This window comes from Saccopteryx bilineata, chromosome 9, assembly GCF_036850765.1.
Source record: "Saccopteryx bilineata isolate mSacBil1 chromosome 9, mSacBil1_pri_phased_curated, whole genome shotgun sequence".
NCBI classification, from domain to species: Eukaryota; Metazoa; Chordata; class Mammalia; order Chiroptera; family Emballonuridae; genus Saccopteryx; species Saccopteryx bilineata.
The window spans coordinates 45,681,810-45,702,040 of NC_089498.1; the positions used below are offsets into that span (position 1 = coordinate 45,681,810).

Below are 20,231 nucleotides of genomic sequence, written 5' to 3' on the forward strand. Positions count from 1 at the left end.
ATCATTTCCAAGTTATCCCAGTCTGAGTGAGTGTGGGTGGATGGGTGGGTGTGAGTAGCCCTGTGATGAAGGGCTCCTGTCCAGGGTGGCACTGCCTTCCATCTTGAGCTGCTATGAAAGGCTCTAGCCAACCACCACCCTGAATTGAAAAAGCAGGCTAAAAATTATCTGACCTTTTCTTTCTCTCTCTTTTTTCTTTTCTCTTCTTTCTTTCTTTTTCTTTCTTTTTTGAGAGAGACAGACAGACAGGAAGGGAAGGAGAACCAACAACTCAGAGTTGCTTCACTTTACTTGTTTATTGATTTTTTATCATATGTGCCTTGCCCAGAGGGCTCAAGCCAAGCCAGTGACCCCCTTGCTCAAGCCAGCGACCTTTGGGCTCAAGCCGGTGACCATGGGACCATGTTGATGATCCCACACTCAAGCTGATGAGCCCTCACTCAAGCTAGCGACCTCAGCATCCCAGTCAATGTTTTATCCACTATGCCACCACCAGTAAGGCTTAATCTTTCTCACATGTATGTATAGCCACATTTATTCAGTATTTAATATTAGAAATGTTTTGGGTCTTCCTTTAGAAGTTTAGTGATGTGTCTGTGACCAGAAATATGCCGTAAAAATTTAACTCATCTTGCCTGACCAGGCAGTAGCACAGTGGATAGAGCATTGGCCTGGGATGCTAAGGACCCAGGTTCAAAACCCCAAGATCTCTGGCTTGAGAGCAGGCTCACCAGCTTGAGCGCAGGGTCGCTGGCTTGAGCGTGGAATCATAGAGATGACCCAATGGTCAATGGCTTGAGCCCAAAGGTTGCTAGCTTGAAGCCCAAGGTCGCATACTTGAGTTCAGTCACTGCCTTAAGTTCAAGATTGCTGGTTTGAGCAAAGGGTCACTCAGTCTACTGGAGCCCCCAGGTCAAGGCACATATGAGAAAGTAATCGATGAACAACAAAGGTGCCACAACGAAGAATCGATGCTTCTCATCTCTCTTCCTTCCCGTCTGTCTCTGTCTCTCTTACTTTAAAAAAAAAAAAATTAATGCTTCTTCTTTTTTTTGTTTTGGACAGAGACAAAGAGTCAGAGAGAGGGATAGATAGGGACAGACAGACAGGAAGGGAGAGAGATGAGAAATATCAGTTTTTTATTGCGGCACTTTAGTTGTTCATTGATTGCTTTCTCATATGTGCCTTGACCGCAGGGTTACAGCAGACCAAGTGACCCCTTGCTCAAGCCAGCAACCTTGGGTCCAAGCTGGTGAGCCTTGCTCAAACCAGATGAACCTGCGCTCAAACTGGTAACCTCAGGGTCTCGAACCTGGGTCCTCTGCATTCCAGTCTGATGCTCTATCCACTGCGCCACCACCTGGTCAGGCTGTAATTAACACTTCTTTATATCAATCAGCCTATGGTCAAATTGGTTTCTTTATACAGGTTACAAGAACCTATCAAGGACATTCAGTGAGGACTTAATGTGTCACGGCATAAAAAGAGTGAGTTTGTGGAACAGCTTAAACCAGTAAAGGACGCTCCCTCTCTGCTACTCAGACATCCTTATACCCATACATCCTGCCCAGGCCCTGCCCTCGAAATTCGGGGCTTCCCAAAATCCCAGGAACTCCCAATCTAGGCTCAGGGATTTTCAAGCTCTCTCTTGGGACTGATTTCAGTTTCTCTTTCTTTCTCTCAGAGCTATGGGCTCACCTGGCCACACCCACACCTGTGAGCTCATCTGGCTCAGTAGCGGGCCCCACCCACCATTCATTTTGAAATCGCAATTTCCATTTGCTTTTTACATTACACACATCAGCCATGATTGCTCGTTTAGCTTGGATAAAAAGAGGAGCCATGCAGCAGGGGAAGCAGTTGCAATTTGGCCATGGCTGCAGCATGGTTCCTGGTGCTGATGGCCTGGGGTCTGGGCTTGGCAGGTGGAGGTCCTGTCCCCACCTTCAATCCTCCCTCAATGGAGAAGGGCTGTGACATTGGCAAATTTAAATATCTGCCACCAACCGAGTGGAAGGCCTTCAAGACAGCCAAGGATGCCTTGGTGAGTACTTTTCAGGTTTTTGGTTTTTTTCAATTGAGGTATAATTGACATACAACATTATATTGACTTGAGGAGTACAATATGATTTGATACTTAAATATATTGCTAAATAATCACCACAATGTCTAGTACATGGTTACAGAATTTTTTTTTTTTTTATTTATTTAATTTTTTTTTTGTATTTTTCTGAAGCTGGAAACGGGGAGAGACAGTCAGACAGACTCCTGCATGCGCCCGACCGGGATCCACCCGGCACGCCCACCAGGGGCGACGCTCTGCCCACCAGGGGGCGATGCTCTGCCCCTCCGTGGCGTCACTTTGCCGCGACCAGAGCCACTCTAGCGCCTGGGGCAGAGGCCAAGGAGCCATCCCCAGTGCCCGGGCCATCTTTTCTCCAATGGAGCCTTAGCTGCGGGAGGGGAAGAGAGAGACAGAGAGGAAGGAGGGGGTGGGGGGTGGAGAAGCAAATGGGCGCTTCTCCTATGTGCCCTGGCCGGGAATCGAACCCGGGTCTCCCGCACGCCAGGCCGACGCTCTACCACTGAGCCAACCGGCCAGGGCGGTTACAGAATTTTTTGTTCTTGTAATAAGAACTTGTTTTTGGCCTAGAAGCTAACTTTCTTGTTAAATTTTCTTATTAATTCTAATAGTTTGCCATGTATTCTCTTAGTTTTCCCCGAGGGCATGTTAAATGTAAATGACAGTATTATTCTTCCTTTCCACTTTTTTTTTTTTTTTTTTTTTGACAGAGATAGAGCATCAGAGAGAGGGACAGACAGACAAGAAGGGAGAGAGATGAGAAGCATCAATTCTTTATTGTGGCACCTTAGATGTTCACTGATTGCTTTCTCATATGTGCATTGACCCAGGGGGACTACAGCAAAGCAAGTGACCCCTTGCTCAAGCCAGCAACCTTTGGGCTCAAACCAGCCACTGTGGGGTCATGTCTATGATCCCACAGTCAAGCCAGCGACCCCACACTCAAGCTGGTGAGCCTATGCTCAAGCCAGCGACCTCGAGGTTTCAAACCTGGGTCCTCCCCGTCCCAGTCCAGATCTCTATCCACTATGCCACCCCCTGGTCAGGTTTCCTTTCCACTTTTTATACCTTTTATTTATCTTGCCTTATTAAACTGACTAGAACCTCAAGGTGTTTTGAATAGAACTGATAATAGTGAACATCATTGTCTTGTTCCCAAACTCAGGAAGAAAAGTGTTATTTCACTATCCATTCATCTATCAATGGATATTTAGGTGGCTTCCATATCTTGGCTCTTATAAGTAATGCTGAAATGAACATAGAGGTACATATATGTTTTCAAATTAGTGGGGGGGGGGGGGTTTCTTCAGATACATCCCCAGAAGTGGAATTGCTGGATAGTGTGGCAGTTTTATTTTAATTTTTTGAGGTATCTCCATATCTCCATACTGTTTTCCATAGTGCCTGCATTAATTTACAATACCACAAATAGTGTATGAGGGTTTTCTCCACATCCTCACCAGCATTTGCTGTTTGTTGATTTATTGACAATAGCCATCTGACATGTGTGTGGTGATATCTCATTGTGATTTTAATTTGCATTTCCTTGATGATTAGTGATATTGAGCATCTTTTTTATGTTTGTTGGCCATTTGTATGTCTTCTTTAAAGAAATGTCTATTCAGGTCCTCTTCCCATTTAAAAAAAATGTTTTATTGATTGATTTTAGAGAGAGAGAAGAAAAAAGAAAGAGAAATATCTATTTGTCCTTTCACTTATTTATACATTCATTGATTCCTGTATGTGCCCTGACTGGGGATCAAACTCACAACCTTGGCATATTAGGAAGATGCTCTAATCAACTGAGCTACCCAGCCAGGACACCTCTGCCCATTTTTTAATTGGATTGTTTTAGTGGGGTGGATATTATTAAGTTGTATGAGTTCCTTATATATTTTGGATATTGACCCATATTAGATGTATCATTGACAAATATCTTCTCACATTCAGTAGGTTGTCTTTTCGTTTTGTTGTGGTTTTCTTTGCTGTGCAAAACTTTTTAGTTTGATATAGTCTCATTTGTTTATTTCTTTCTTTTGTTACCCTTACCTAAAGAGACAGATTGAAAAAGATATTACTAACATCAATGTCAAAGAGTTTATTGCTTGTGTTTTGTTTTTGTTTTGTTTTACAGCTTATGTTTTCTTCTAGGAGTTCTATGGTTTCAGGGCTTACATTTAAGACTTTAATCCGTTTTGAGTTTATTTTTGTGCATGGTATAATAAAGTAATCTAATTTCTTTTTTTTATATGTATCTGTCCAGTTTTCCCAACACCACTTATTAAAGAGATGTCTTTTCCCCATTGTATATCCTTTGCTTACGTTGTCATAGATTAATTGCCCATATAAACAAAGATTTATTTCTGAGCTCTCTATTCTATACCATTGATCTATATATCTGTTTTATGCCATATTCTCTTGATTATTGTAGTTTTGCAGTAAAATTTGAAATCAGGGAGCATGAAACCTCTCACTTTGTTCTTTCTCAAGATGTATTTGGCTATTTGAGGTCTTTTGTGATTCCATGTAAATTTTAGGATTGGTGGCCCTGAACGGTTGGCTCAGCAATAGAGCATCAGCCTGGCATGTGGAAGTCCCAGGTTCGATTCCCAGTCAGGGAACACAGGAGAAGCAACCATCTGGTTCTCCACCCCTTCTTCTCCCCCCTCCCTTTCTCCTCCTCTCCCACAACCATGACTCAAATGGTTTGAGCAATTTGGCCCTGGGCACTGAAGATGGCTCCATGGCCTCGCCTCAAGGTCCTGAAATAGCTTGGCTGCTAAGCAATGGAGCAGCCATCCCAAATGGTCAGAGCATCACTCTGTAGGGGGCTTGCCAGGTGGATCCCGGTCAGAGCCCATGCAGGAGTCTGTCTCTGCCTCCTTGCCTCCTGCCTTTCACTTAATTTAAAAAAATAGGATTGGTTGCTCTCTAATTATGATAAGAAAGTCTTTGGTATTTTAATAGGAATTGCATTGAATCTGTATATTGCTTTAGGTAGTAAAGACATTTAACAATATTAATCTTTCCAATCTATGAGCATAGTATATCCTTCCACTTACTTATATTCTCATTAATTTATTTCTTTAACACTTTATAGCTTTCAGAGTACAGGTTTTTTACTTATTTGGTTAAACTTATTTTGAGGTATTTTATGCTGTTTGATGCAATCGTAAATGGGATTGTTTTCTAAATTATTCCTGATCATATGTTATTGATGCATAGAAACAGAAAAAATTTCTGTATATTGATTTGTATCCTGCAACTTTACTAAATTAGTTTGTTAGTTTTTATAGTTGTTTGGTGCATTTTTTTAGGGTTTTCTATATATATTATTATGTTATCTGCAAAAAAAAAAATGAGAGTTTTACTTCCTTTCTGATTTGGATGCCTTTTATTTCTTTTTCTTGTCTGATTGCTGTGGCCAGGACTTTCAATACTATGTTAAATGAAAGTGGTGATAATGGCATCTTTGTCTTTTTTCTAATATTAGAGGAAAGCTTTCAGCTTTTCACCATTAAGCATGATATATTAGCTGTGGGTTTATCATAGATAAGTTTTATTTTGTTTAGATATTTCTTCTATATACACTTCATTGAGAGATCTTATTAAACAAGAATGTTGAATTTCATCATATGCTCTTTATGCATCTATTGAGATGATCATGTGATTTTTATCTTTCCTTTTGTAATGTGATGTATCACTTTGATTGATTTATAGATGTTGAACCATCCTATATCCCTGGGATAAATTCCACTTGGTCATGGTATATGATCCTTGTAATGTATTGCTGAATCCAGTTTGATAATATTTTGTTGAAGCTTTTTGTATGTTCAACAATATTGGTCTGTGGTTTTGGATTTGTTTGTTTTTGTAATGTCTGTCTTGTTTTGGTATCAAGGTAATTCTGGCCTCATAGATTAAATTTCAAAATTTTCCTTTCCATTCAATTTTTTTAAATAGTTTAAGAAGGATAAGTATTAATTCTATTTTATATGTTTGGTAGAATTCACCTTAAGCAGTATAGTCCTGGACTTTTCATTTGTCAGATTTTTTTATTACTGCTTTAATTTCATTGCTACTAATCAGTTTTTTAGATTTTTGTATTTCTTCCTGATTCTGTCTTGGAAGGTTATATACTTTTATAAATTTATCCATTTCTTTTATATTGTCAAATTTGTTGGCATATAATTGTTCATAGTATTCTTTAATGGCTCTTTGTATTTCTGGTCTTGGTCATAACTTCTCTTTTATTTATCATTTTATTTGTTTGGGTTTTTTTTCATGATGAGTTTGGCTAGGGGCTTATCAATTTTGTTCATCTTTTCAACAAACCAGCTCTTAATTTCATTGATCTTTGCAACTGTATTTTAATTTTTACTTTATTTATTTTTATTCTTATCTTAATTATTTCCTTCCTTCAGTTTACTTTGGGTTTTGTTTGTTCTTTTTCTAGTTCATTTAAGTGTAAAGTTAGATTGTTTATTTGATATTTTTCCCGTTTCTTGAAATGGGCCTGTATATCTACAAACTTCCCTCTCAGAACTGCTTTTGCTGTATCTCATAAATTTTGAAAAGTTGTTTTTTACTTTCATTTGTCTCAAGGTAGTTTATTATTTCCTCTTTGTTATTGGTTGGTTAGTAGCATGTTGTTTAATCTCTATCTGTGTTTTTTCCAACTTCTTTTCTGTAGTTTATTTTTAGTTTCATGACGTTTTAGTCTGAAAAGATACTTGATATGATTTTTAAATTTTATTAAATTTATTGTGGTGACACTGACTCATAAAATTATATAGGTTTTAGGTATACAAATCTATAAAACCAACCTAAGTGAAATCTCCTTATACCCTTTTCTACTTCTCCTGACTCCCCTTGCTTGCTATGAAATCAATCTTCTTGATTTTATTGAGGTTTGTTCTGTGGCCTATTATGTGATATATCCTAGAGAATATTCCATGTGCACTTGAAAGAAAATGTATGTTCTGCAGCTTTTGGATGAAATGTTCTATAAATGTCTGTTAAATCACTCTGATCTAATGTGACACTTAAGGCCATCTTTTCCTTATTAATTTTCTGTCTGGATGATGATCTATCCATTGTTGTTAGTGGAGTAATAAAATCCACTACTGTTGCCTAACCTGTGGTGGTGCAGTGGATAAAGCATTGACCTGGAATGCTGAGGTCACTGGTTTGAGGCCCCATACCTGCCTGGTCAAGGCACATATGGGAGATTTGATGCTTCCTGCGCCTCCCCCACCCCTTTCTCTCTCTCTCCTCTCTTAAAAAAAAAAATCTAGGCCCTGGCCGGTTGGCTCAGTGGTAGAGCGTCGGCCTGGCGTGCGGGGGACCCGGGTTCGATTCCCGGCCAGGGCACATAGGAGAAGCGCCCATCTGCTTCTCCACCCCCCACTCCTTCCTCTCTGTCTCTCTCTTCCCCTCCTGCAGCCGAGGCTCCACTGGAGCAATGATGGCCCGGGCGCTGGGGATGGCTCCTCGGCCTCTGCCCCAGGCGCTAGTGGGGATGGCTCCTCGGCCTCTGCCCCAGGCGCTAGAGTGGCTCTGGTCGCAGCAGAGCGACACCCCGGAGGGGCAGAGCATCGCCCCCTGGTGGGCAGAGCAGCGCCCCTGGTGGGCGTGCCGGGTGGATCCCGGTCGGGCGCATGCGGGAGTCTGTCTGACTGTCTCTCCCCGTTTCCAGCTTCAGAAAAATACAAAAAAAAAAAAAAAAAAAATCTACTACTATTATTTGTATTACTGAATTTCTCCCTTTATGATTATTAATATTTGCTTTATATATTTAAGTGCTCCTGTGTTGGGTGCATAGATATTTATGATTGTTATATCCACTTCTTGGTTTTACCCCTTTATATTTAGGTAATATCCTTCTTTGCCCTTTTTTATGTTTTTTTATTTTAAAGTCTGTTTTGTCCGATATTGCTACCCCAGATTTTTTTTCATTTTTATTTGCATGGAATATCTTTTTCCATTTTTTTACTTTCAGTCCAAAATGTCTTTTGATTTGAAGTGAGTCTTTTGTAAGACTCACTTGAAATTAAGTCTTGTAAGCATATACATGGATCATGTTTTTTAATCTATTCAATCACCCTATGTCTTTTTATTTGATCATCAATCTATTTACATTGATAAGTATGTACTTAGTGACATTTTATTAATTGTTTTTTAGTTGTTTTTATAGTTCTTCTCTGTTTCTTTCTTCTCTTGATCTCTTCCCTTGCAGTTTGTTGGCTTTCTTTAGTGGGCTTTTTGTTGTTGTTTCATTCTTTTTATTTTTTTGTGTATTTTTATAGGTTTGATTTGTGGTTATCATGAGGTTTATCAATATCATTCAACATCTACAGTAGTCTATTTTAAGCTGATAGGCATTTAATATTAAATATATTCTAAAAGGACTAAATTTTTATTCACTCCCCATGCTTTATGTGTTTCATGTCATATTTTAGATCTCTTTCAGTGTCTCCTAATTATTGTATTAATAGTTTGAGTTAATTTTGGTACTTTTGTCTTTTGACCATTATAATCATTTTTTAATTGTTTGATTCACTGTATTCATTAAATATTTGGCTTTACCTGTGAGATATTTTGCTTTCTCATATTTGTCGTTCTGGCCTCTTTTTTTTTTTTAACCCTTTAAGTAGTACAAATGTTCATGTTCATCTTCATGCCTCCTGACCATCTAGAGTACGATCAATTTATTTTAAGAATGTGTAAGACACATTAAAAAAAGGTAAATGTATGTTCTTCTTGTTTCCATAAATTGGTTATCAAATAAACATGATTTTAAGTTAATAAAACTGTAACTGAAACTAATTTTGTTTTTTGAAAAAAAACTCACTCCCAGGGGTCAGCAAGCATGAAAAAAACTCACGGCTCCAAGGGTTAAAGGAAACCCTTTAACATTTCATGTAAAGTTAGTTTAATGGTGATTAACCATTAGTTTTTGCTTATCCAAGAAATTCTTTCTCTCTCCTTCAATTATGAGGGATAACCTTGCAGGGTAAATTATTCTAGGTTGTAGATTTCTTTGTTTCAGCCCTTAAAATGTCTTGCCACTCCCTCTGGCCTATAAAGTTGTTGCTGAGGAATCAGCTGATAGCCTTATAATGGTTCTCTTGCACGTAACTAGTTATTTTCCTCTTGCTGCTTTCAAAATTGTCTATTTCTCTTTAACTTTGCCTTTTTAATTACAATATGTCTTAGTGTTCATCTTGTTTGGAAATCACTGCTTCCTAAACCTGGATGTCTACTTCCTTTCTCAGGGTTAGGGTTAGGAAAGTTTCAGTCATTATTTTTTCAAATAAATTTTCTGTTCCTTTCTCTCTTTCTTCTCCTTTTGGGATCCCTACAATGTCAGTGTTTGTGAGTTTGATGTTTTCCCAGAGATCTCTTATACTAGTCTCTTTTTTTTTCTTTTTACTGTTCTAGTTGATTAATTTCCACTAGTCTGACCTTCCAGATCTCCGGTCCATTTTTCTGCATTAGCTAATCTGCTGATTTCTTCTAGTATATTTTTCATTTTGGTCACTGTATCCTTCAGCTCTTCTTAGTTATTTATTATACTTTCTAACTTTTTGTTGAAGTTCTTCCTAAATTCCTCTATTCCACTCTCAAAGTTAGTGATCATCTTTATGACCATTTCTTTTGAATCTTTATCAGGCAAATTACTTACCCTCATTTTGTTAGGAGTTCTTTTGGCGGGGAAGGGTTCTTCTTGTTCCTTCATTTGAAAAATATTCTTCTGTCTTTTCATTTTATTTTTGTTTCTATGGTTAAATGAATTAGACAATATAATTATCTTTCCCAGTCTTGAAAAAAAGAATAGCCTTGTATAGGCTATCTATGCTGGGTGGTTTAGGCAGGCCAGTAGGACCCGAACAGGTGCCTATGGCATCCACAGCAGTAGCCTACTGAGGTGGAGCTGCTGCAGGTGAGTAGTAATGCCCTATTGATCCTGCTTGCTCCCATTTTTGGAGCAGAGATGAGCTCCAGGCAGTGTGGCTGGGAACATGCTGTGATGACCTTGCAGGTTGATCAGAGTACCCAAATGGAGCACCCACCTGACCTATCAAGGTAGAGAGGAAGGTAAACAATGATCCTCACTGGTACTTCCAATCCCAGAGAGTTTTCACAGCTCCCAGGGAGCTCCTACAGTTTCCTAGCCTTCTCTATTTGGTCCCTTTCTCTAGTTTGTTGTTCAGAAGCTATTCATTTAGCCATAAATTGTGTCTCAAGAGTAATTGCTCTATATATAGGTGTGTATTTCAATGTGCTCCTAGGAGAGGGGGAGTTCGGCATCCTTCATGCTGCCACTATATTGGACTGTGCACCCCTGTTGTTGTAGATCAGGGGTAGTCAACCTTTATATACCTACTGCCCACTTTTGTATCTCTGTTAGTAGTAAAATTTTCTAACCGTCCACCGGTTCCACCGTAATGGCGATTTATAAAGTAGGGAAGTAACTTTACTTTATAAAATTTATAAAGCAGAGTTACAGCAAGTTAAAGCATATAATAATAATTACTTACCAAGTACTTTATGTCAGATTTTCGCTAAGTTTGGCAGAATAAGTCTTTATAAAACAACATCCTATAGTTAAATCTATCTTTTTATTTATACTTTGGTTGCTCCACTACTGCCCACCATGAAAGCTGGAATGCCCACTAGTGGGCAGTAGGGACCAGGTCGACTACCACTGTTGTAGATGAACCCCTACCCCTCCCACTTTGGCCAAGCTGCTGTCCTGCTACTGTGGGCTAACCTCTATCCTCCTGCTGTGGTGTAGCCTCTAGCTTTTCAGCTATGACTAATTCCTATCCTTTCTGCTGTAGATTAAATGCAAGCTCTCCTTCTAGACCTTCATCCTTGCTGTTATGGGCTTACGTCCTGCTGTGGCCTAACCTCTCCTCCTGATCTTTAGGAAAATTCACTGAAAAACCAGAGCTGCAGCTCCTGCCTCTTCCCCAGGCACTGGAAACTGACACAGCTACAAGTGAGTTGGAACCGAGGCTACACCTACCTTCTCCTGGTACCTCTCCCTGTCTGCTTAAGTAGCCCCTCACCTCCTTCATTTTATCTATTCTTCCATCTCTCTTGTCTCTCTTCACTTGTCCTGTGCTCCTGTCCTTCCCCAAATGTTCCCTTGACTATCCCCCTTCTGGGTCTCTTTCATTATCTTTCTGCCATTCCTCTCACCTCCACTCTTACCTAGTTCCTTCTCATTTCTCTCCCAGGTCTGTCCCCAACCTGTGCCGCCTGCACTTCCCAGTTTGTCACTATCTGCTCTTAATAGTGATTCCCACTTTCCTTCTCACCTCTTCTCCTCATCACTGACTCTCACCTATGTCCTTTATCATCTTTCTTCCACTAATCTGTTTCCGCATACACTCCTCCTTCACCTACCCTTTTTACCTATACATCTAATTATCTCCCTTTCACCTGTCCCACCCAACCCCATCCTCATCACCCATCCCTCAAACCTCTGTGACACTCATGAATCACTTTCCAGTTTTACCCATTCACATTTTTACCTGTCCCCTAATGTGTCTCCTCCCTTATCTTTGTGCTCCACCTGTATTCTTTTTATCTACATCCTTCCTATGTGTTCCCTCTCACCTGACCTCGCCTGTCCCCATCACATGTGCCTCTATCACCTATCCTCCTTCCCTGTACTCCCTACTCGTCCACACTTAATTGGGCCTTCTTGCTTATCCTTTCTCACCTTTCCACCTCACCTTCCTCCTCACCTATACTTTCTCATTTCTCTTCAGGTGTGGGAGCGCCCTGTGGCCATGGAGGCTGAGCTGGCCCTGACACTGAAGGTCCTGGAGACCATGGCTGCCTCATCCCTTGGGGACATCCTGGACCAGCCCCTTCACACTCTGCGCCACATCCACGCCAAGCTTCAGGCCTGTGTGAGTGTTCTGGGCTCCCAGGTCACGCCTGTGGGCTCTGACCACTCATATTGTTCCCCCTCCCTGTCCCAGGTTTTGCTTTACACACCACCCTCCTCTGCCCACAGGTCCCAGCGCAGTCCACAGCAGGCCCCAGGGCTCCTGGTCAACTCCAGCGCTGGCTGCACCAGCTCCAGGAGACCCCAAACAAGGTGAGTTATTGGAGGGGAGGATGGATGCCTGGGATCTGGGTAAGGGAAGAGGTTGATACCCAGGCAGTGGGAAACCATGTTCTCATCTCTCTCACAGGTTTCTCAAGACTGCCTTGAAGCCACTGTCACATTCAACCTCTTCCGCCTCCTCATGCGGGACCTGAATTGTGTTGCCAGGGGATATCTGTGTGTCTGAGAACCTGGACCTCTCCCCACCCCAGGTCATCTGAGAGCTAACACCTTATTTATTATGTATTAAGCCCTAACCCTGCCCTAAGTTATTTACTCTCATCCCTTATTTATGAGCTGCAGATCTGGCTCAAGTTCAAAAGAAATGTTTATTTTTTTACTCTTATACAATATGTTCAAATAAACAGTAAGGAATTGGAACTTCTGTGATTAGTAAATCCTTGAGTGCATGTACAACTATGTGTCTCTGAGTGTGGATGTCTGTGTATGCAGGCAAAATTCATAACTTGCTGTGTGTGTTAGCATCAAAAACCAAACTCAAATAAGTGGAACAAAAATAAGTTTATTATTACACATAAAATGTATTTGGGCCTCCTCCTAGACTTGATGAAATTTTTTCACCCGTACTGGGGCCATCTGTGGGGCAGAAAGAAGCCATGCCAGGCTGGGCCAGGCAGAGGGAGGGCAGGAGTGTGAGGTCCCCTGGGGAGGGGGCTGGGCCTCGGCCCCCCAGTGAGTTCTGAGGAAGAAAGTGGATGGCAGGGATGTAGAGGCCAGAGAACAGGGAGAGGCCGTTGGGCGGTGGAGGCCAGCGAAGGATGGAGAGATGCTCCTGGCCTTAGGGCCCTGGTCAGCAGGGGAGACCTTTTCCTCAAATGCAGTAGCTGCACAACCCTGAGTCTGCCCAAGGGGAGGGTGATGGGCCCTGGGGAAGACTCCGAGGTCCCCAGGGAGGAAGCAGCCGGGGTCCTGGATAGCTGGGATCTTGGAAGGGGGAACAGAACGTGGGGAGGGAAGGCTGGGAACCCAAGATCCTGAATTTTTTTTTTTTTTTTTTTATTTTTTTTTTTTTTTTTGGCAGAGACAGAGAGAGGGACAGATAGGGACAGATAGGGACAGACAAACAGGAAGGGAGAGAGATGAGAAACATCAATTCTTAATTGCGGTTCCTTAGTTGTTCATTGATTGCTTTCTCATACGTGCCTTGACCGCCGGCCTTCAGCAGACCAAGTAACCCCTTGCTCGAGCCAGCGACCTTGGGCTCAAGCTGGTGAGCCTTGCTCAAACCAGATGAGCCCGCACTCAAGCTGAAGACCTCGGGGTCTCGAACCTGGGTCCTTCCGCATCCCAGTTTGACGCTCTATCCACTGTGCCACCGCCTGGTCAGGCAAGATCCTGAATTTTTGGAGGAGGAAGCTGGGGGCCTGGATTTCGGGGTCCAGGGAAGGAGAGAGTGAGGAACACCTCTGGGGTTCCACTTGGAGGGAGATGGGCTAGGAAAGCCAGGTTTCAAGCTGAAAGAGACGAGATGCTGGTTGGAATCCATGGGAGTCCGAAAAGACCAGAGTAATAGGCTTTATTGAAAGGAAGAAAGGTACCCTGCCGGGCACTTCTCCCAGAAAGAAGAGCACCGGTTAAAGACTAGGGGTGAATTATATAGTGTTTGGGAGAGCCTGAGGGGATACTGAGTCAAAAGTTCTGGTATGTTCCCTTTTATGGTTTTAGGATTTCAGCTTTCTGGAATGCTCCTTCTTGGGGCAGGTTAACCAGCTTCTTGGAATTCTTCTACCTCAGGGGCGATAGTCCAGTAAGGGTGAGGTCTGACAGATAAGCGGAACATCAAGAGGGCAGTTTGGAATTCACATATCTATCAATGCCTACATGGGCGCTCAGGGTAGGGGGGGCTTTGGAGGTGCCTCTGGTCCAGGAAAGGTTAACATCTAACTGGGAGGGAGGGAGAGGGCTGGACAGAGGCAGCGGGACTTTGAGGGTCAAAGGTGAGCCTGCAAGTAGGAAAGGGCAGGTTGTCTGAGTTGCCGGACAGGCCAGGGTCAGCCATGGGGGCAGACGATGTCTGGCAGAGGAAAGGCCCTCCAACCAGCTGAGACAGACTAGTAAACTGGGACAACTGGAATAGGGAAACTGAGACAGTTAATTGGCCAAGCAGTTCACAGCAATCTAGTAAATCGCAAAATTCCATCTTCCCTAACCAAGGACACTTAGGAGTGGATGGTTTACACTTCTCCCCAACCAAAGAGTAAATAGTTTAAATCATTCAATCAGGGAGATAGATAACAGAAACCCAATTAGTGCCATTTGCCAATGACACCCAAGAACAGAGGAAGAGAATAAATCTCATTTGGGCACATCAGCACAAAGCTGATGAATATTCTATTGAGATATCACCCCCTAGACCTCCCTAAACCTCTAGCCTTTGAAAACCCTCAAAACAAAGGACCCGGCATGCACTCCCCCTCCAGAGAGTATTCCTGCACCTTTCCCTCCCCCCTCTTTTTCCCTCCCCAGACATCTCTCCCCTAAACTCTAAGGGACCCCCCAGCAGTGAGCAGTGGCAGCTTATCCTGGGCTAAACCCCCAGAACCATTTTAAGGCTCCTTTTCTCTGATTTCTAGAGAACCAAAGCAGCCCCATCTAGTCTCTCTCCTGTTCTTCTGTCCTAATGTTGGGCAGATAAAATATATTATGCTCACTTTGTTAAAGATGGCGCTGCCCACATGGAAGCCCGTTGCCCAGGTGATAATATTAGTATGTTAATGTGTGTTGGGGGCAGGCTGGGGGCAGGCAGGATCCTTATAGCCTAAGGCTTAGTTTTAAAACTAAGCTTTTGCCCACACCCTTGACTGTTACATGATGTGAGGTGGTGCACTCTCATGAAGAATCCCATCATGCCTCAAATAAATGACTTTGTATTAGAGACTTCTTTGTTTGTATATTGGATTAAAGGTTTTAATTTCTACACTATAAAGTGTGGCAGACCAGGAGCTTGGTCTCTCAGTTCCTGAGATTAGCATTAGAGGAGAGAGCAGAGAAAAGAGAGCAGAAAAAGGCCATGTGGAAGAGAGGAGAGGCAGCCAAGATGGTGGAGTGCTAAAGGAGAAGCCAGTTTCTGCAGTTTGTGCAGAGAGAAGGAAGGAGATGGGGAACAGAGGTGAATAAGGATAGTGAGCCAGAAACCTTTGATTCTAGGAAACTCAGATAAGTCAGTGGCTTTGTGAGCACTGAATGAGTGGGTGTTGGAGCCCAGTGTGTATTTTTACTTGTCCACCAGGTGCAAGCTAGGATTAAAAGTAATGGCCCACCAGTTATTTGCTCTGTTGTTTCATTACCGTCTGTCCAAATCGAATGCAAACCTGCATGGGCCAGGCAGCTGTGATGGTGGCCATGGTCTCACACCTAAGTCCTTCCTTGTTTCATTATCCCCAGCTTTAATAAACATTTTCTCAAAATCACTTGGACTTTTGTATAAACTGCATGAAGTCAAGAACCTTAACACTACCAGCTGGCCTGAGGCAGATCACTCTGAGCCCAATTCCCTGTCACACAGGGTCTCTTACAGACCTGGAATTACAGGCCCCAGCCTCCTCCTCTCTTAACCCTGAGAGTCCACAACCTAATCCCCTTTATGGCCAGGGGCTGCCATCATGGCCATTCACATGCAGATTCTCACTGAATTCGGGCAGACAGTAAAGAAATGGCGGAGTTGGATGGTGGTGAGCCATTCTGTTTATTGGTGTCTCACCAAGACAGGCAAGCCACAAGAAAAGCCAAGGAAAAAGCAGAAATCTGCTTTTGCCATGGAGGGCAAGGGATTAGGGAGGCCTCTACAATGCTGATGGCAGGAACTGAGAGAGAGCCCCCGGTCTGCTTTATTTTATAATGTAGAAAATTAAAGCCTTTAAGCCAATGTACAAATAAGGAAGTCTCTGATACAAAGCCACTTATCTGAGGCATAAATGGGATTCCTCATAAGAGTCCACTACCCCCCATGATGCAATAGTCAAGGATGTGGGGGAAAGCTTAGTTGTTTTTTTGTTTGGGGGCTTTTTTTTGTATTTTTTCCAAAGTTAGAAGCAGGGAGGCAGTTAGACTCCCACATGTGCCCTACCGGGATCCACCTGGCATGCCCACCAGGGGGCGATGCTCTGCCCATCTGGGGCGTTGCTCCATTGCAGCCGGAGCCATTCTAGCACCTGAGGCAGAGGCCATGGAGCCATCCTCAGCGCCCGGGCCAACTTTGCTCCAATGGAGCCTTGACTGTGGGAGGGGAAGAGAGAGACAGAGAGGAAGGGAGGGGGATAGGTAGAAGCAGATGGGCACTTCTACCTAACCGGGAATCGAACCCAGGACTTCCACACGCCAGGCTGATGCTCTACCACTGAGCCAACTGGTCAAGGACAGGAAAAGCTTAGTTTTGAGAAGATCTTAGTATTAAAAGGATGTTGAAAAGATCTTAGTATTAAAAGGGAAAGGCTTAGCCTTAAAACTAAGCCTTAGGCTATAAGGACATTGCCAGCTTACAGTCTATCTCCCATACCCAATGCAAACTATAAACGAGCAAACATATACATCATATTTATGAACTTACTTGACCAACATTCCACCCCTTTTGCTCGCTTTACAATCTAAATCACAGGTATCTTCCATGATGGTCACTGTGCAAGGAGTGAGGTACATTGCATAAACAGAAACAGTACAAACTACAGCAACAAAATTAACAAATCATAAGCTATGGGCAAAACGAGACAGCTGTCAGTGGCACCAAGAGAGGTGAATCTTTTCCCTCTGGCAGAATACAGGCCAGAGTTTTGTCTGCAAATAGCACAATAGCTGGTACCAGAGGCTTCCCTGAGCAGGCATGCCAAATTTTATTGGCCAATACACCAGGATCTGCTGGTTCTATGTGTAGTGAAATAGGAGAACTCATTATTGACCACAAAGAAATTACAAAGGTGCCCTTTATAATTCTGTCTCCCTGAGCACTCAAGGGATAATACACTTCTACCTTAGGTGGCCAGGTGCTAGTTGGCCAGAGAGTTAACTGGAGGTCCACTTCTAGCCCCTTACCCCACAGTGCCAACAAGGCCATCCATCTCATATGAGGAGCCTGTGTAGGTAGAGCGTAGAGCATTTACCTGGCAGCTGTGGCTGATGCTATGCTGTGAGAACACTCCAGCAAGGATAAACCCTCCCTGGCACACCCCGGAGGGAGCTCTCCCGCTATACGGAAATGACTCAGTGCCAACCAGGCAGCTTCCTAACCTTTTTTGGCCATTTGCCCTGCTGTAACGTTCTATGGGCTGAACCCATGTATATAAGCTAACTACTTCCTTAATGAAGTAGATCTGCGTCACTGAACCTGGTCTCCGGAGTCAGGTCTCTGCGTCTCCGTCATCCTCACCCCGGGTGGGCCTTGTCCATATTTTGGCACCCGAACAGGGACCCAGCTGACATCCAAGGGACAGGTGAGTGACCCTTTGCAATGGGAAACCTTCTCCTCACTTCTGAGCCCTGCAGGCTCAAGCCCTGCATGCCCTATTGCAGAGTAGGCAAATTAAAGTTAGTGAAAAGGATCTCTGCACTTACTGGGAGATCCTCTCTGGTTTCAATTCCTGGCTTAGGGACACGCCCCTTTGGGACCCAGACACTTGGCCCGAGCTCTTCAATGCATTCGTTCTGCCAAAGTACATGAAGGACAAACCTTCCCTCTGAGCCTCACTCCTGCCCTATTAGCAATACATGCTTGCCTGACCAGTGCTCCTGCTGAGGACCCTCCGCCAGTTCCTAAGATCTTACAGGCTACTCCTTTTTCAGAGGAGCCCCTACCCCACTATTTGCCTCCCCCTGCGGAGGAGGAGGTGGTTGGGCCTCTGAGTTTGATAAACTTGCGGCCGAGCGCACGGAAACAAAACCAACTGAATTAGTAACTGCGCCATCAGCACCGCAGCCCGAAGAAGCAGAAGTCGCCACTTCTGCAGTCCCTGCCCAAGCTCAGTGCCCCACCCTAGTTCCTCAGACTCCATTTTCTACCCCAGCTTTAACTTCAACACGTGTTCCTGCTGCAGACCCATGGGCCAGCCTATACGCACCCGTGTGTCAGCAAAGAGATATTTCTCGTGCAGCGTTGGGATTAGACTCCCCTCACCTTTTTCTGGTCAACATTAACCCTACTGCTGCACAACCACAAGCTTGGTACCCTCATGACCAAAAAACGGTCGTTAATCTTAGGAAAGCCATCCAGGAAGATGGCCTCCACTCCCCCTATGTTCAGCAATTACTTGAGAATATCAGTATTGATTTAAATTGCCCTCATGATTGGAAGACGTTAGCCAGAGCAGTCCTCACCATGGGAGACTTAATTCAATGGAAAGCTTTGTACAACGAACAATGTGAAATAATAGGTGAAAGGAATCAAAGGGCTGGTATTGATCTCCCCCCCTAAAGCCCTCAAAGGAGAAGGGCAATTTGTCTTCCCTGCCGTACAGGCTACCGGACCCCTTCAGTATTTTGATCAAGTGCACCTATGTGCTACTAGAGCCTTTACCCAAACTAATGCTCATGGAACGTCCTTGAAGCTTTCCAAATTGCTTCAGGGTCCCAATGAACCTTTTTCAGACTTCTTAGGAAAGGTCCAAGAAGCCATAAAGTGCAAAGTAACACACACTGATGCAGCAGATGCTCTAACTAAAGAATTGGTGTGGGAAGGTGCTAATGGAGAATGTAGACAGGCAATAGGACCTATCAGAGCTGCGTGCCTAGACGATTGGGCCCTTGCCTGCCGAGATGGGGGCAGCAACTCAGCAGAGGCCGTCGCTACAGCTCTTGCAGCCCAGTTAAGTGTCTCCCGTCAGGGAAGCCAGCCGACACAAGGAGCCTGCTTTGAATGTAAAGGCACATGACATTTTGCGTGGCAGTGCTCTATCTAATAGGAAAGGGGAAAGTGATAAAAAAATAAAAAACAAACAAACAAACAAAAAAACACCTTCTGTGTGCCCCGTTGTAAAAAGGGATTTCACTGGAAACAAGACTGCTGCTCAACTACTACTGCAGATGGAAAGCCCCTGGAGCCTTTAAACGGGAAGCGGGGCAGCTCTCAGCCCCGCCCATAAGAGAGCAACTCACCACAGAAGTCTATTGGACATTAGCCTTAACTCAGAATAAGGCCTTTCTGACCCTGCGATTAGAAGGCCACCCCATTCTTGGGCTCATAGACTCAGGTGCTGATGTTTCTGTAATTAGGGAAGAGGATAAAAAGGGAGGCTGGGCCACGCAGCCCGGGCCTCTCGTGCGGGGAGTTAGCTGAGTGCGACCAGCCCAACAAGCCCTACAGCCACTCCATTAGACAGATCCTGACGGGGCGACTGGAGTTTTCAGTCCCTTATTTATGACTGAATTACCACATACACTTTGGGGACGAGATGTGCTGTCTTTACTCCGTGTCTCTATTACCAGCCAGCCCCCCCCCCAATTCTAAAGGCCACTGCTCAACTAAAACCCCCAGAACCCATTAAAATTACATGGGATACCGACCAACCAATTTGGGTCGAGCAGTGGCCATTAACAAAACCAAAATTAAAAGAGTTACACAAGCTAGTCCAGCAACAGTTAGAAGCTAAACATATTGAACCCTCCACCAGTCCTGTTTTTGTGATACAGAAGAAGGCATCTGGAAAATGGAGATTCCTCCATGTTTTAAGGACAATTAATAAGCATATGGCAAAAATGGGCACTTTACAGCCAGGCTTACCACATCCCTCTGCAGTACTGTGGGAGGCCCATATCAAAATTATAGACATCAAAGACTGTTTTTTCTCTATCCCCTTCCATCTGAAACACAAACCTTATTTTGCTTTTACTGTGCCCTCCACTAATCATGCCCTTCCGGCTCAAAGGTATCAGTGGACAGTCCTAACGCAAGCTATGAAAAATAGCCCCACCATTTGCCAGTATGATGTAAGCACAGCAATGCAACCATTATAGGAACAGTGCCTCATCTACCATTATATGGACGACATATTAATATCTCATGTCGATCCTACG

General features: G+C 43.5%; 1 protein-coding gene across 1 annotated transcript; it reads left to right on the forward strand.

The window, feature by feature from the left end:
* Positions 1-1,873: 1,873 nt before the first annotated feature.
* LOC136312967 (interferon lambda-1-like) lies at positions 1,874-12,399 on the forward strand. Its single transcript, XM_066242982.1, has 5 exons — positions 1,874-2,044; positions 11,019-11,090; positions 11,869-12,012; positions 12,120-12,203; positions 12,301-12,399. Exons 1-5 carry the CDS (start codon positions 1,874-1,876, stop codon positions 12,397-12,399), a joined length of 570 nt encoding a protein of 189 aa, XP_066099079.1.
* The last annotated feature ends 7,832 nt before the right edge of the window (positions 12,400-20,231 follow it).